The sequence below is a fragment of the Cyrtonyx montezumae genome, unplaced genomic scaffold, assembly GCF_038088225.1.
Source record: "Cyrtonyx montezumae isolate F1298 unplaced genomic scaffold, pur_monq_1.0 scaffold_7, whole genome shotgun sequence".
NCBI classification, from domain to species: Eukaryota; Metazoa; Chordata; class Aves; order Galliformes; family Odontophoridae; genus Cyrtonyx; species Cyrtonyx montezumae.
The window spans coordinates 10603915-10619193 of NW_027072078.1; the positions used below are offsets into that span (position 1 = coordinate 10603915).

The 15279-nt window shown below is 38.0% G+C and overlaps 1 protein-coding gene across 1 annotated transcript in view; it reads left to right on the forward strand.

Moving 5' to 3' along the window:
- SPATS2L (spermatogenesis associated serine rich 2 like) overlaps positions 1 to 15279 on the forward strand; it is a 56031-nt gene that overhangs the window by 25619 nt on the left and 15133 nt on the right. The window contains exons 3-7 of the mRNA XM_065750363.1: positions 3039 to 3147; positions 6772 to 6821; positions 7708 to 7948; positions 10363 to 10563; positions 10960 to 11095. Coding sequence (XP_065606435.1) covers positions 3039 to 3147; positions 6772 to 6821; positions 7708 to 7948; positions 10363 to 10563; positions 10960 to 11095 — 737 coding nt within the window. The remainder of the gene's footprint in view (positions 1 to 3038; positions 3148 to 6771; positions 6822 to 7707; positions 7949 to 10362; positions 10564 to 10959; positions 11096 to 15279) is intronic.

The window sequence follows — 15279 nt, forward strand, 5'->3', positions numbered from 1 at the left end:
GTATTTTAATTTTGGTGAAAAACCTTTTGTGATTTCTCTGTTGTTGAAGTTCTGTTTTTATATCTGCTTTTGTTGTTTTGGAACACTTGTCCCACAGGTTAGAAATTCTAGTCTTCATCTCTCTTATCCTAAATAAGTCACTGCAGAAATCTGGAAAGCAGAAGTACTAATACCTGAGTGGGTATCCGTATGTACACAAGGGAAGCTGATTAATAGTGTGTTTGTTAATCATCTTCTGGTTTGGATTTTCCCAAAGTCCAAAATGCTTTACTGTACAATCTGATACTCATTTGCTAAAGAATCTTAACATGAAAATTCTTATACAGTTATTTTTTTCTCCAGAAAGTATCTTTTCTAACAGTCAACAATGGCAATTTTTTTTTTGCAGTAAAACCATAGAGCTCTGCTGTATGTAAATACTCCCCTAAACTGAATTTTTATGTGGTCCAAATAAAACAGAACTGTGTCTACAGAACTGGTCACATGCATAATATCTTTTCTCTGCATTAGCAAATGTTCTTCCCTTAGAGCCTCATCTTGCTTTTTTTGGGTTATCTCCATAACTAGAACATGTCCATACGTTTTCAGTTTTGGGTTGCAATACTAGGAGGGTGGGGGGGGAGGGGTGGGATCAAGCACAGAGTAGCTTTTAATTTTAATTTTCATTTTTCTATTAATCAAAAATTTCCAAACTGCAGTGTGTGGCAAGTTGCCTGGTTCATCTTGTGGTCTTGGCCTCACTTTGTAGTTTCCAGATGCTTCTTAAGGCTTCCAGACCTCTCATAGTGAGGAAGGACCTAGCAGCCATGTGAAATTTCCATGCTTATGGGAATGGCAGGAATAGACTAAATTTTTTTTGCTATTTTTTCTGTTAGCAGTTGCCACAAGTGCTGGTGCCACAATTAGGGAATGAATAAAACACATTTTTCTTGGGTTTTCTTAGTGCATTCTATTAATTTGAGATGGTTTTTACCTAGAATGCCTGCAGTGCATAAAGAGCTGTACTCACAGTTGCTAGGTCGTTTGTCTTTGTTTTGTTCCCTCCCTCCCACTAATGCATACCAACTGAAGAGAGGAGCTTGAGCAGACAGATTTTTTTCTAGATAGTTCCTGGCGATGCCGGCAGCTCATTTGATCACTTAGACTGTCTCAACTTCCAACACAATGATATTTTTGTTTGCTGGAATTTCCAGTGCAGCTAGCTGTTGGGCTGGGACCCTAGCTTGTGGGCAAATCTTGCTAAGCCATGAGGCAAGCACAGTAGACACATGATTAGATGGGCCTTTGGGAAGGGTCCTTGAATATGAGACAAGCAACTTGACTCTTGTACCATGCTCTAGTTGCTAATTTTGAAACTATATAAATGATAGTTATGGCCTGAGTTGTCCAAGGCTGAGTTTGTTATGTTGTGGACAAATTTGAAGCTGCAGGGAGATGAGCGATAGGGTGGTGAACAGGAGAAAAGTCAATTCTGACAAAGCAGAGTCACTAAATTTGTCTGCTGAAGTCAGAAATGGCCTTCTAGGTTAACTTATCCAGAAAACTGGTTCCTGCGTGGATGGACCTGAAGCAAGTACCTACCATCTGCTGTGCTGAGGCAAAATCTAGCAGGCATCATGAATCGGAGCCTTTAGTCACTGCCTGTTAACAGAAGTTGAAATAAGTTGTGGCTTATGTTAGTACGCAGGAAACAGTATGACTGAAGATGGAAGTTGATGTAAAGCATCTAAATAACATTTTAGTAATAAATATGATTATTAGTCTGAGTTGCCTTCTGGTGCCTCCACTGGTAAAGATGTGATAATGTGTATCTAGATTGGTCTTTCTTCAGCATTTAACTGGACAGCTAAGTCAAGGTGATGTGAATACTCTCACCTATCTCTATTACACAAACAGGCATATCTTCATGTGTTTATATTTTCACAATTCAGTATTTTCATGGCATTGTGAAAAGACCAACAGTGTTCATCAAACAGAAATTAGCACAATGACATTTTGATTTGATAATTAAAGTACACAAGAGTGTATTTCTTCAGATAGGGGCAAAGAAAGCAGTTGAATTTCTGCATTGCAGAAAATAGTTTGTAATAGTATATGTGTGCTGGATAGTTGGAGAAGAGTAGCTCAGATAATTTGGAGCAACTTTACTGATTTGGGCACTGATTCTTGTATTTTTACAAACTGCTGTGGTAGGCTTTAAGTTTTGGGTTTTTTTTTTGCAAGATACTTGTATAACCAAGCATTAAAACAATATAATCATTCAGTTTCATTTACTTTCAAGTAATTACTTGAGAAAGTTAATGGTCAGTGTGATTCCAGCAGTAGTATATTAAAAGAAAGTAGTGGATTGAATGACAATTTGGTATGAGAGTAACAAAGACAATACAAGAATAGGAAATTCTATGGAATTGCATTACAGTGTCAGAATTGTTGATGGCTGTAACAGATGACTCATAAAGTATCCTGAAGGAAGTGCTTGTCCTTTTTTTTAAGAGATCTGGTGCACAAGCTTTCTGCTCAGATATACGTGGAACAGCAAGCCAATATTATACTGGCCAGGTACTAGAACTTTTAAAAGTGATACTGCTTCCCCTTAGCCTGTGACTTTTTTTGCACACACAATTACTTTCCAAATGTCAAAAAGACACCAGTCATTATAACTTCAGTTCAGTAAAGCATCACAACAACCTTGTTGAAGTAGCTATATACTCAAAGGTGTTGTGGGTTAAGTCACATGATAGCAAACAGACCATTTAAGAAAGAAACCTAAGGGCAAATACTATAAGCTCAGGTTCTACAGATATAGTTAAGGGTAGGATTTGGTTCCAAGTATGCTGACTACTAGTTCTCTGTTTTGATCTCTTGAAGAAGTTGCTTCCTTTTGTTGCATGAGGCAGGTGAGGACATCGTACCTGTATAAAGCAATGTCATCGTTGTATATTGTTAGCGTTTATATAAATGGACATTTGCACAGTACTTTGTTTTCTTAATAATACATAGCTTTATCACATTCTTTATCTTCCTTCTTTTCCTTCCAGATCAATGCAATCCGATCAGTTGTTCCAAACAAAAGCAATAATGAAATAGTTCTGGTGCTGCAGCAGTTTGATAACAATGTAGATAAAGCTGTCCAAGCTTTCATAGATGGTAAGTACAATACTTTTTTTCCACTAAGGCATGAGGGATTTAACTACATCCTAAAGTATTCGTTGCCTGTAGTGTATGTGTTCTGTTCTTCTGAAATTCAGATGGTTATGACACTGCCATTCATTTCTTATAGTTGATCCTGCTGTTATCTTTGTTTCTTCACAGTGTGAACTTTACCTGGCTGTTGATCTATTCTCCCTGAGGTTTTTTGGTTTTTTTAGCTCAATTCTTGTTGCAGACCTTTTTCTCTTGAAAACTAATGCTCTTTAAAGTATGTTATAATATGATTCGCTGCTGGAGACAGACTACTAATGGAAATTGGGAATACTTCTGAAGCGGATAACTGGGCCCACAAACCCCTGAACTTGATGCATACATTGACATTTAAACCTCAATCTAAATTTTGTAAATAGCTTTGATATTTATAATGGCTGAACCAAGACTCCATTGAAGCTTTGAGATGTTCTAAATCTATATCTGGCTTTGTATTTTGCATCATGTGGCCATCTCTTGTGAAAGGTCACTTGCATTTAAATAGCACTTTTCTGATAAATACATAATGGCAAGAATTTTGAACTTTCCCTGAAGTCTGTGAGAAACATTGTGTAGGAATACTGGCAAAATATGAGGAAATCCTCTCAAAATTTTGTGACTTGAGGATGGATGCTTCAAAGATACTAGAAACTCAGTGTTTCAGAAGCCCAGTATATTGTAAAAAAAAAAAATAAATCAACATTATGAGGCTTTTAATATAGCCCAGTGATACGGAAACATTAGATAATTCATAATGATTCTCTAAGGGGCTTATTCCATAGCTATTTTATTTCAGAATAGTTTTGATAATAGTTTGTGTTAATGTACTGAAACAGCTGTCAGAAAGTGTCATCGTGTACTAAGAATTACAGACAAAGATGCAGAAATGTGAGCAAACTAGTCACAAATGCATCAAAATTCTACTCCGAAAGTAACGGCTCCTATTGTACTGCGTTGGCCCACAACATCAGAGTCAAAGATTGGTGATATGACAATAGAGGATGAACCTTCCCACCAATATCCTATTACATGTTGCTGCCGTTGTGGTGGGCGGCAGCAGAGGGGCAGTCTGTCAAAATGGTGTCTGATGTGGAAATGCAGATGGAGCAAAGGTGTGTCATTGATTTCTTCCATGTGGTGAAAATGGCATCCAGTGACATTCATTGATGCTTGCTGAATTTTTATGGAGACCGAACAGTGGATACGAGCACAGTAAATGTTGGATTACATGAGAAATGTTTTCCTAGCAATGATGCTGTCATAGCAGTTGTGAAACAGTAGGTCACCTCTGGTGGTATAGATTTTTATGAGCATGACAGGCTCTCGTTTGTCACTGGTGAAAACACATAAATGAAAGCTGTGACTGTAGAAAAATAACTTTTTTTAGCTGAAAATTTGCTCTATCAAATAATGTTATTGTACTCCTTGTAGCTGTTGTGTTTTTTGTGGAAATAACTAGGAGGCATTACATTTGGAGTGACCCACATATTTCTCCCTTGTTTAGCAACAGCAAATATCTTTCATGTACTGGGGGAAAATAAGTGCATTCCTATCCACGCATTGTCTAGCTCTGAGGAACAAGTGGTAAAAGTAAGCCTTGTAAGAGAGTTCAAAAACAAAACAAACTTGAACTACCAAGGTGATGTAACCCATCACCAAATGGCCCAAATGGCCTTCCTTTGAATTTGGTTAGTTGATAATCTTTATGCCTTGAGTCAAGAAGTCTTTTCAAATTGAGCATTTGAAAACAGCCAGTATTTGCCACCCATTGGAAACGGTGCTTTTTTTAAAAAAAGAAAAACTAAAAAAACCAGAAGTCTGGAGTTCAAGCATGAAGTGGCACCAGGGGAGTGTGTCCATTCAGCTGCTACTGTGAATAGAATGAATATAAATAGAGCTTTAAGTGATATTTTCTTGTGGATGACAAAAATTGCCAAGATTTAAATATCTCACAATCACAGAGAACCTACTGCTACATGCAGCATAAAACATGGGGACGCTCCTATCTTTCTTTGTATCTGAAGTGAGATACGTATATTATATATTATGAATTTGTGCATTTATTTGAAATGTGAGTTGTAAAACAGCAGTTAACGTGTTTTCTTTGCTGTGTTAGCATTTACCTAAATGAGCATATAATACAGAAGTTCTGTACAGCTCCTTTGTAGGTGTATTCAAGAAAATTATTCTTATGTGTTGTGATAAAGGTTTCTGAACTTGCACAGATAGTACATTTGCAACAGGGAGAGATCCCTGCAGTAATGCAAACTGTGCACGGGGCAACCGAGGGGAGTAGAGTTAAGGTGATGCCATCCAATGTAAAAAGCATTGGATGCTGCTGTGTAGATAGCTGACAAAGCTGTCAGGTGAAATTGTACGTTTTCACCACTTAAGTGGGCAGCAAGTGTGTGGTTTTATTTCATCATAGTGAAACAGCTTCTGTCAAAGATAGCATACTTTTAAGAAAGAGGTAGGGGGATTGTGTATGTTTATATACTGTGTGTGTGTGTATATATATATATAAAACAAAATATAAACAAATAACTATACATACAATGGAAACTTTCTTAACCTTCTCTCTTCAATGTTGTGTCATCTGAGAAACAAAGTACGGCTTTGGATTCAATAGGTGGTTGTTCACAATTTAACAAATAAGGCTTACCACTGTTGCAAATGGATGTAATTGCTTCCCATATGCACAAGAGAGTCACCAAACAATCTCACATCTAGATTATTTGAATAGAAAAATAATTTTGGTATATTTGAACACCTTGTGTGCTTTTGTCTGAATACAAGTTGACTACTCACTGTAGTCTTAAAGGGGCAGTACTTAACACTGATGTCGCCTGAAACGAGCAAAGGAACAGCAGAATTTAAAGTCATTTGCACAGGATAGTAAATAAGTATTTACTAGAAGAAGGGAGAACTGATTCTCAAATTCACACAGAATAGTTCCTATTTGGTTGTGATTAAGAAGATTTCTGTGGCAGATACTGCTCCTAACAGTGCATGCTTACTTGAGCATGTTTTTAACTTTAGAATGTTGAAATTGATGCAGAGTTTTTGCAGTTGTCTACAAAATTATGGTTTTTAAGTCTTCAGTTTTATGCTCTTAGGTTTTTGCAGTGTGGCAGATAATATACAGGAAACTTATGTCAAAATTCCAAAAAAAAAAAAAAAACAATATGAAGAAACATAGTGAAGAACCTAGTTTATACAGTGTTATGTGGGGGTACTGAGATGCTTTTCTTTCAGCCAAAATATTTTAGCATTGGTTTTCTTTTTTAAAATTATTGTTTATTTTCTGAAACTTATGCTTATTCATTAAGTTAGGCACCCCCTAATTACTTCATGCAAGAAAGAGCATAAACAGCTGGAGTGCCAAATAGCTCATCCACAGCATAACCAGCTAAAGCTACAAAGTAAAAAGGAGGGAGGCAGCAGTTCTCCTTTTGTTTTCCCAACATGAGAAAGCTCACAGAAACAAATAGAAGTGCTTCCGGGCTAGGAAACTGGAAGCTGTTCCCAAATACAAATTTTCTTTTTCATGGCTGAACTCTTGTTGAAATGTTTCCTCTCTTCTTTCTGTAGGTAGTGCAACTCAGGTTCTAAAAGAATGGAATATGACAGGGAAAAAGAAGGTAAGTAGTTGCTCTGGAAAATCTGAGCATTAAGACCATTTATCAGCTGTCTGCCACTGAATGTAATAGTTTCATTTTGGCCAGTACTACTTCCGCCTTCGCTAACACAGGTAACTTCGTTTATGCCTCTGTTCAGAATACCTGAAGGAAAAGTAGTGTTGTTTTTATCTTGTTCATCTGTTGCTGTTTCTCTAGTGCAGAGTTCTGACACGTTTGTGTTTGTGGAAGCCAGGCTCTAGACAGGTCTAGAATAAATTCCCAAACAGCCCGCTTTTAATATGCAGTTGTGTCCTGGAGGGTCACAGCCACTTGGTGCTAGAAGTTCTGCTCCTGGGTGTAGGAATAACATATGCATAGGAGTCATCAATTAGGAGTGTGTACTAGGGATGCTCCCAAGTCAGACACTTCAAGAATATGTTTAGGATGCGTATACATATACTGTGTGCTAAGTGGCAGCCCAGGGAGACACTGTCCTGGAGGCTCCACTTTATGGGTTGGAGAATTGCAGCAGCAGTGCCTAAGCTCTGTCCTCTGTGATGCCTTCAGGGGTTGTCCATGTTAGTTATTGGCTGTCCCCATTATGGTTGGGAACATTTTGAGCAGTAATGAAGCCCAGGCTCTGTTACCATTTTGCAGTGTAACTGTTCTGTTTAGAAGGAAGAGGAAAAACTGCATGGGTCATCTGTTTGTATTTGAAACTGTATTTTCAGCTGAACGGGTATCATGGTGTGCTGTGTAATACACTGTATGTAAGCTGCACTATAGTGAATGCAACTTAAATGTCATTTTAAGAGTATTGACCATTTTATATTTATATGGTCTTTGTTATATATTGAGTTTGAGCCGCTCTGAGTAATGTCTGTTCTTGCAATATTTCTCTATTTAGAATAATAGGAGAAAAAGAAGCAAATCTAAACAACACCAAGGCAACAAGGATGCTAAAAATAAGAATGATGGGCCTGAGAAGGCATCTCAAGAGCCCCAGAGAATATACGGCTGCCATCTGAATGGATGCTCAAAGGACAACCGTTGCAGTGATTCTGCCGACGAGAAACTGGATGCCACTTCTCTGGAGAGCAAAAGCTCACAATCTGTAGCATCAGCACCAGCCCGTTCAGAAACCACAGGTCAGTTCATCTGGGACAAGGCACATTTTAATTGACAGTAGACAAGCCTATTTACATAAAGATCATAGTTTTTACTGCCGTTAAGTAGAATATAGTAAAAAGAAATGAGAGAGATTATGCAAAATGTACGTATCTGTTAAAACTGTGCAAGTAGATCTGTGTCTGGGCATAGTTTGTCTTGCAACAAGTATCCTTGCAAAATATCTTTTTTTCTTTAGAGCCAGAAGTTCAGACTCTAATCAGAGAGGCCGAGCTGATGCAGAGTATGACAGATATAAATACAGAAGAATACAAGGTTTGAAAATGGCTTCAGTGTAAGGTGGTGACAGAAGTAATCAAGTCCTTCACCTGGGACAAAGTAATTTAGGCAGTATGGGCCTGCTAGATATTGTAAAATGTCATTATTGCCTAGTCCAGACTAGTTCATTTTTTTTCTTCATCTCCCCTGAATAGTCTAATCAAAGTGGATCCCCACTCATCCTCCCTAATAGGAGAAGGAGGGCCTTAGTGTTGAAGGAGAGTGGTGTGATAGTTGCTTAGTGCACATGCATTTCTGCTTTGGTCTGGATACTGAATCTGAAGCTCTGGGGAACAGTAACACAAAATTCTTCCTTGTTGAGTTCTAGTAGGTATAGAATTATTGTCCATAGTTGTACCCCAATGAAAACAAACCTCTGCAGAAGCTCTGTGAAAGCTTTTGCTTTCAATTGTCCTTTGATAGAACTCATTTTTTAATGCTGTCAGTAGTTGTAATGGTGTTTCATCTCTTCACATTTGAAACTTCTGGCAGCCCTAGGCTATGGCTGCTGTTATTATTCCCTTTCTGTGTCTTTAGCAGTACATAAGACTGTTAGAAGAACTTTTATTGTAATCTCTTTTTCAATGATGGCAACTATAAATCTTGAAACTTATTTTAAGGTAAGGTAATGTCCTAAATTGATAATTGTCCTGAAATGAATTGACTGCTGCTTCCAGGAGACTTCAGGGAGTGCCAGTCTTTGGTCAGTTAAATAAAAGCTCTGCAGTGCATAGCAGCCAAATAGCAGAACTACTTATCAAAGCATTTTGTCTGAAGAATTATGTGGTAGGCCAGAGATACTGCTTGCTGTTGCTGAAGACTCCTACTTATTTTGGATAGAATATGCCATAAGCCAGAAAATTCTGCAGTTCCATGATACTAGAAGGCTTTACTACCAATTCTGCAACATGTGTACATTTGTTTGTTCTTTTCCTCCAAATTGCATGGTACAAATGTATAATCAAGCTGTCTTGTCAAATTTGAATTGACCCTGAAGTGTTTTCCAGCAGGCAACAAACCTGAATTCAGGAACTCAGCTAGCTGTGGTGGAAGTGATCTTTCTATGTGACTTTTTCCTCTTTGATGTGATGCAGTTTAGACCTGTACATATTAAGGGCAAGAAAGATCTCAGATTTTTTCTTGTTTTTACAAATGGCAAGGATGATGCATATTACCATAGCTTTAAGATTTTTATAAACTTTTAGGCATGTCCTGACCCAGAAACTGGCCTTGCTAAAAAAGGAGGGGACGGTAAAAGAAGAGGGAGGTGGGAGGAGAGAATGGAAAGGAAATGGAGAGAAAAGAAAGCTGAACTTAAGTATTAGAAGTTTACCTTACATAGATAAATTCCTGCTAACTTGAGTAATATAGCAGAGTTAGGAGATTCTTCAACACTACCAGATGCACTAGAATTGTAATCTTGCAGGCAGTTTAGTAGCTACTTTATTGAGGTCAAAAAACACAAAGGTATTACTAAATGTGCACTGAATTATGTGGAACTAAACAGAAGAGAAGGGTGAACAGAATCTTTTGGTTCAGAAACTGTGCCTTCATGGTTTTTAGCAAGTCAAACAGGCTGTGTTAAAAACATTTGAAAAGCTGAAGCAAGTCCAAAGAACACTCGTCTCAGATTTTTCCCTTTGGTGTTGCAATCCCTTATGTTTTGTCATAGTCAGTCTTGTTTGGTTTTGTTTCTTTCCTATCAATTTAATGTTACTGTAGGCATTTTACTGACACCATGGAAGTATCACAGGTGCCTGCTGACAGCTCCTTATGTTTTCCTCCCCATGAGGAACAGCAGGCTGAAGCCTTGCTTGTACCATCTCACAGTCTGTGAGATTAGGTCCTTCAGAGCCATAAAAGCTTGGCTGCCTGGAAGGGTCTCCAGGTGCAAGAGAGTAAAGTAAGTCTGGTGCTTCCCTGTAATGTGCCACAGTGTGATACGAGAGAGTCTGTGGATATTGCATTTAATTTAGGTATGCCTGTTTTTTGCTGTTAGTCTGTCTCTCTTTGTATTAGAAGTCTTTAGCATGCTTTTTTTGTGTGTAATTGTTTCCTGCAAGAAGTCGAGACCAGCTAGAAACTCCATGTCTTGTACCTTAATGTTTTCTTGCAGGCAAAGAACGTGAGCATCAGAGAGTGTCTGTGGAATTAAGCCCAAAGACTGTGAATGGAGTAGAGCAGCATGAGCCCCTTCAGTCATCAGTTCAATTCCAGGGTAACCTAGGCAAGCCAAAGACAAAATCCTCCTCAGTTAGATCATCCAATGCTACGACCCAACTTGAAACAAAAACAGATGATTCAGTGAAAAAAAGAGGTAAAGCAAGTCCCTTAATGTGGTTGCTGTGAAATAAAATGATCAGAAATATGGTTCCTCTGTGAGAAAGAACAAATATGTGAAGAAGAGGTGTGGTGGAAAGTGGGAGTAAAATCACATTCAGTCTAATGAAAATGAGCAGAACATTTTATAGTTGATTTAAAATGATATTAAATTTGAAATGAATCATTTGAATTATTACAGCTACTTTGACAATTATCTCATTTGAGGAATTAATTTGACTGCACATTTAGGAATTGGAAAATATCATAGAACTATGGAAAATAAGGGCTTGTGGATTTCAGTGGGCAAATAGTATGTTGAATTCTGTCTGCTCCCTCATTCAGAAAAACCAAAACCAGCTTTCTGATGTCTGTGCTGTTTGTTTTGTTTTAGGGCCAAACATTGAAAAATCAGTAAAAGACTTACAGCGTTGCACCGTTTCTCTAACTAGATATCGTATGATGATCAAAGAGGAAGTAGATAATTCAGTGAAGAAGATCAAAGCTGCTTTTGCAGAATTACACAGCTGGTAGGTAATTCAGCTGAAGATCACTGTTCAACACCTAAAAATAAGGGGCTCATGCAGGCCACTGGCATTGGTGGTCTTGCGCTCTATTTTTTCTTGTTAAAAAAGACATGCAATTAAGAACACCTCAGCAATAAGGAAAGTAATACATGCACATTTGCTTGTTTACATACTTATATAAAGGGGAACAAAACTGTAGTGCTTAGAAAATAAAACCTAGTGAGATTTCTTTTTTCAGAATGATCTGTCTTGGTCTATTTCTTTTACATCAAGTTCAGCAGCAGCAAACTGAGCGAATGAAAGCTCTCCCCAAAATTCTGCCTGTAGCATTTTCAATAGTTTCTCTTTTCTTCTGTGAATCTCTTCTTTCTCCACATCTTATGCAAGCTCACTTTCTTTGGCAGCTAGTCCTTTGTTCTCTCTTCGTTTCCCATACTTTTTGCTTCTTATTCTACAATTCTTTTTTTTTCCTCCTCTTTGTTTCTTCTCACTTCATTTCTAGATCTCATCTCTAATTCATTCTTTTTCTTCATGCTTTTATCTCCTATTCTTTTTTAATTTTTCATTGTTATTTCGCTCTTTCCTAATCTTCAGCATACATGTCCTGTCCCTTTGAAAATGAGTAGCTGCCATGATTGCTTCAGTTGTTCCATGTTGATGTATACGACATTAAAAAAAAAAAAAAGTATGTAACTTTTAAAGAGCTTAAAGTCTTTAAAATATATTTTTGGTTTTAGGTTTTACTTAACTAGCTTTTATTTAATCAACTACCTTTTAGCTAACTGTAAATGCCATATAAAACCTACGTTTTATATGGTGTCCCAGCAAACAGAAAAAAATGTATATGGTTCACATACAAATCAAAGAACTATACAAAACCTTTAGTCCTCAATGCATCCACAACATTTATCAGTAGTTTTACAAGCAGCTCTTAGGAATGTATGGTAGTAGTGGCAGAAAATTACACACCTTAAGCACTGAGTTATTATTTATTGTCTTCAGTGATTCATCCTGAGAGACTTAAGTGCTATTGGGCCATTGATTCTGTATGGGTGGAAAGTTAGTGCATTACTGAGCTGGTTCTCTGAAAAAGATTCTGTTGCACCAAGCTGGTGGTGTACTTCATTTTCTAGCAGAAAGAACTTTTGTTCCTGTCTCTGAACAAAATGAGCATGGGCCATGATTGGCAGTTGTACAAAACAGGCTAGTGTTGTCAGGAGTGCTCCAAATTACACTGTTAACACAAAAAAAATTAAGAGAATTTCATTGTCTTTTTCTTTTTTTTTTTTTTTTGTGGTAGATGTGTTTAGATGTGTTCTCTCAGGATCTTACAAAACTTTTATATTTACTGCTTATGCTCAGATGGCTCTGACGTGTTTTCTGAGTAAACTGATAGTTGGGTCTCACTAGCTGTGTAGTTTCTCTTGCCCTCAATTTTTTTGCAACAGTGTTAAAATCATAGCATGTCGTATGTCTAGTCTTATTTGCATGTAGTCACAGTTAATTGTAGCTTTAAATAATAGTTATTCCAGTGGTGGAATAGATACTATCCTGATCTAAGAATGTTTGGGGAGTGGATAATACTATTAGATTCAGAACTGAAATTACTCATTTTGTTTACATTCATGTTTTAGCCTGAAAAAAATATTAAAACACATTGCCTAATACTAAAATGTTACCTTAATAGAGGAAGACAGAATGATCTGAAAGGACCGTGTAAATCCAAGTTAATTCAGAATGATGAAAAATAACCAGAAAAATGTTTGAATAAACTTCATTGAGTTCCACCTCCTACCAGATCTAGTACTTAAACGGCTAGAGTGGAGTCTGTCAGAAGCTCTAGAATGTGACAGACCTGTGCTCCATATTCAGGCCTTACAGTCATTTTATGTGTGTAGTACAACAATACGTACAACAAGGAGAATGTAATGTCAGGACATGCTTATGGAAATTTCAGTGTGGACTTTATTGATTTAATCAGCTCAGAAGACTAGTATTCAAGTTTTTCTTCAAACATATGAAGAGGAAAATTGGTTTAAGCAGCAAAATGTGTTAATTAACTTTTGGTAAAATTAAAAAGTTATTGGATATTTAATGTGACCTTGTGAAACAAATCTCTGAAAAATGTGGGAAGAACTGTTTCCAGCATGTCACATATTGTTGTGACCTGGCACTCTTTTCTCTGCTGTTCTTTGCAAAGACAGCTGTGGTATTGCTTTTCCCAAGACTAGAGAGCTAGGCAGAGCAACTTGAATGGGCACTCTTTCTTATACCTGTTTGTGTACCTGGAAGCTAAGAAGATCCTCATCTAACTTCAGATCTGCCTGAGTCAGTGTTTCTGCTTCTTGCATCAGTCTGTGGGGCATGGGCATCTGGTGCACCTCTGTATGAGTGAGAACATAAGCTGCTCCAGTGGCTGCTTGGAAGCAAAATAAGTTACAGCACAGCCACATCATACAGTAGGGTAGGACAAGGAAGAGAAGAACAACAAACTGTTTAAGTTGCAGGGGTAGGGTCAATAAAGCTTTGTGAGTGAGAGAGGAGTTTAGTGAGGACTATTGGTGATGGGTGGATGGTTGGTCTGGGTGATCCTGTGGGTCTTTTCCAACCTTGGCGATTCTGTGATTCTATGAGGTGTTTGTTGCCAAGGTTCAAACTCATATGCTGTAATTGTGTCCTCACTCTTCTACAGAGATTGAATAGTCACCTTGGGGATAAAAAGAGAGCCCTAGGAAGTCTGAGTGAAATGAGTAAAGCACAAATGGGGAGACATGGTTCCTCATAGCACCACTTGCATCAAATCATTTGCACGTTATTGTGCATTCAGACAGTCATATGTAGGACTGAAAAGAAACAGACAGTATGGACATGTTGCAGATCCTTTTAGCCACAAAAGGAAAGCACTCTGTATCAGTGAGGGACAGATATAATTACTCTCTGTGCAGAACCTGACCAAAGAAAGACAAGCTTATTCTTCTAGTTGCATCTCAAACTCTTTGCTATGTCTAACGCTTTATAAAAAGCATGGAAATCAGCACCAAGAGAGGACAAAAAGCACTTGAAAGCTTTGCCATAGTCTGGGTAAAAAATTATCTCTGACATAATACTGGAAAAGAAAAATGGGCTTTGACACTAACAACTTAAAAATACATTCAGATATATTCAGGGAAGCATATACTGTTTGTGGGGAAGATAAAGCAAGTTTTTAATTGCCATCTAATTTAAAATAAAAGCAGAGTAGCAGTTAAATGGGGGAATGTGCCATTTAAAAGGACATAGTAATTCAGTGCTAAGTGATAGGCAGTACTGTTAGTTCCCACAACTGCAGAAGTGTCATCCTCTTACTGGGGTCCTTACTTGGTGAACTAGATTATGGTTTTCTGTTTCCTGTAGTCCAGCTTCAATGGCACTGGATGTAGAACTTTCCTTATTAGAGCTGTAGTAGTTTACAGAGTAAGGGCTGATGAGGGCTGATGCCTGGGAAGACCAGGGCTGGTACTGCTTTACATTGAGTAGTGTTTCTGCGCTACTCTCTGCATTTCCAGGCAGTCCTTGTTAGCTTTCTGTCTACATGTCTACCAGCTGGCGTTTTGTAGTCCTTATGTGTCTAAAGAGATTTTCGCATCCACTTGCTGTTTGCTCTAGTAATTGTTTGCTCATCAGTCGTGCAATCCAGTCCATAACCTTGTCAGCAGAGAGGAAGAATGTTCTACCTAAAGTTTAGGTTTCCTGGAGCCCAGCTTTATTTTCAGGTACCTCCTAAGATCAGTGCCTCTACCTTAGCCCCCCCCACCTAGCCTTGCTCATGCTATCTGGGGGATCTGGAAGGACTGAAGAGAGTAGTTCTGATATGAGGCTGGCCACATGCCTGCAGAGCTATAGCAGCTGGAGCTTGTGCTTGCTCTCTTCTTGCTGTCTCCAGGAGTTTGGGATTACTTTCTTTGGCTTACTATTAGTGGAGGGAACAGATGGATCTCATGAAGCTGAGGGGGATCTTTTGAAACAGGGAGATTCATAGTCCCCCTCCTGCCTTCTTAGTGTTTTACAAATGCTTGCTTAATTCTCATACATATTTTTTTTTACTAAGCTTGGGAAGATAGATTCTCCTGTCTCATGGCCTATTCATACTGCATGGCCTCATATCTTCCCTTTTATTTCCTAGTCTTTTGTAGGAGTGTTTCTTACCT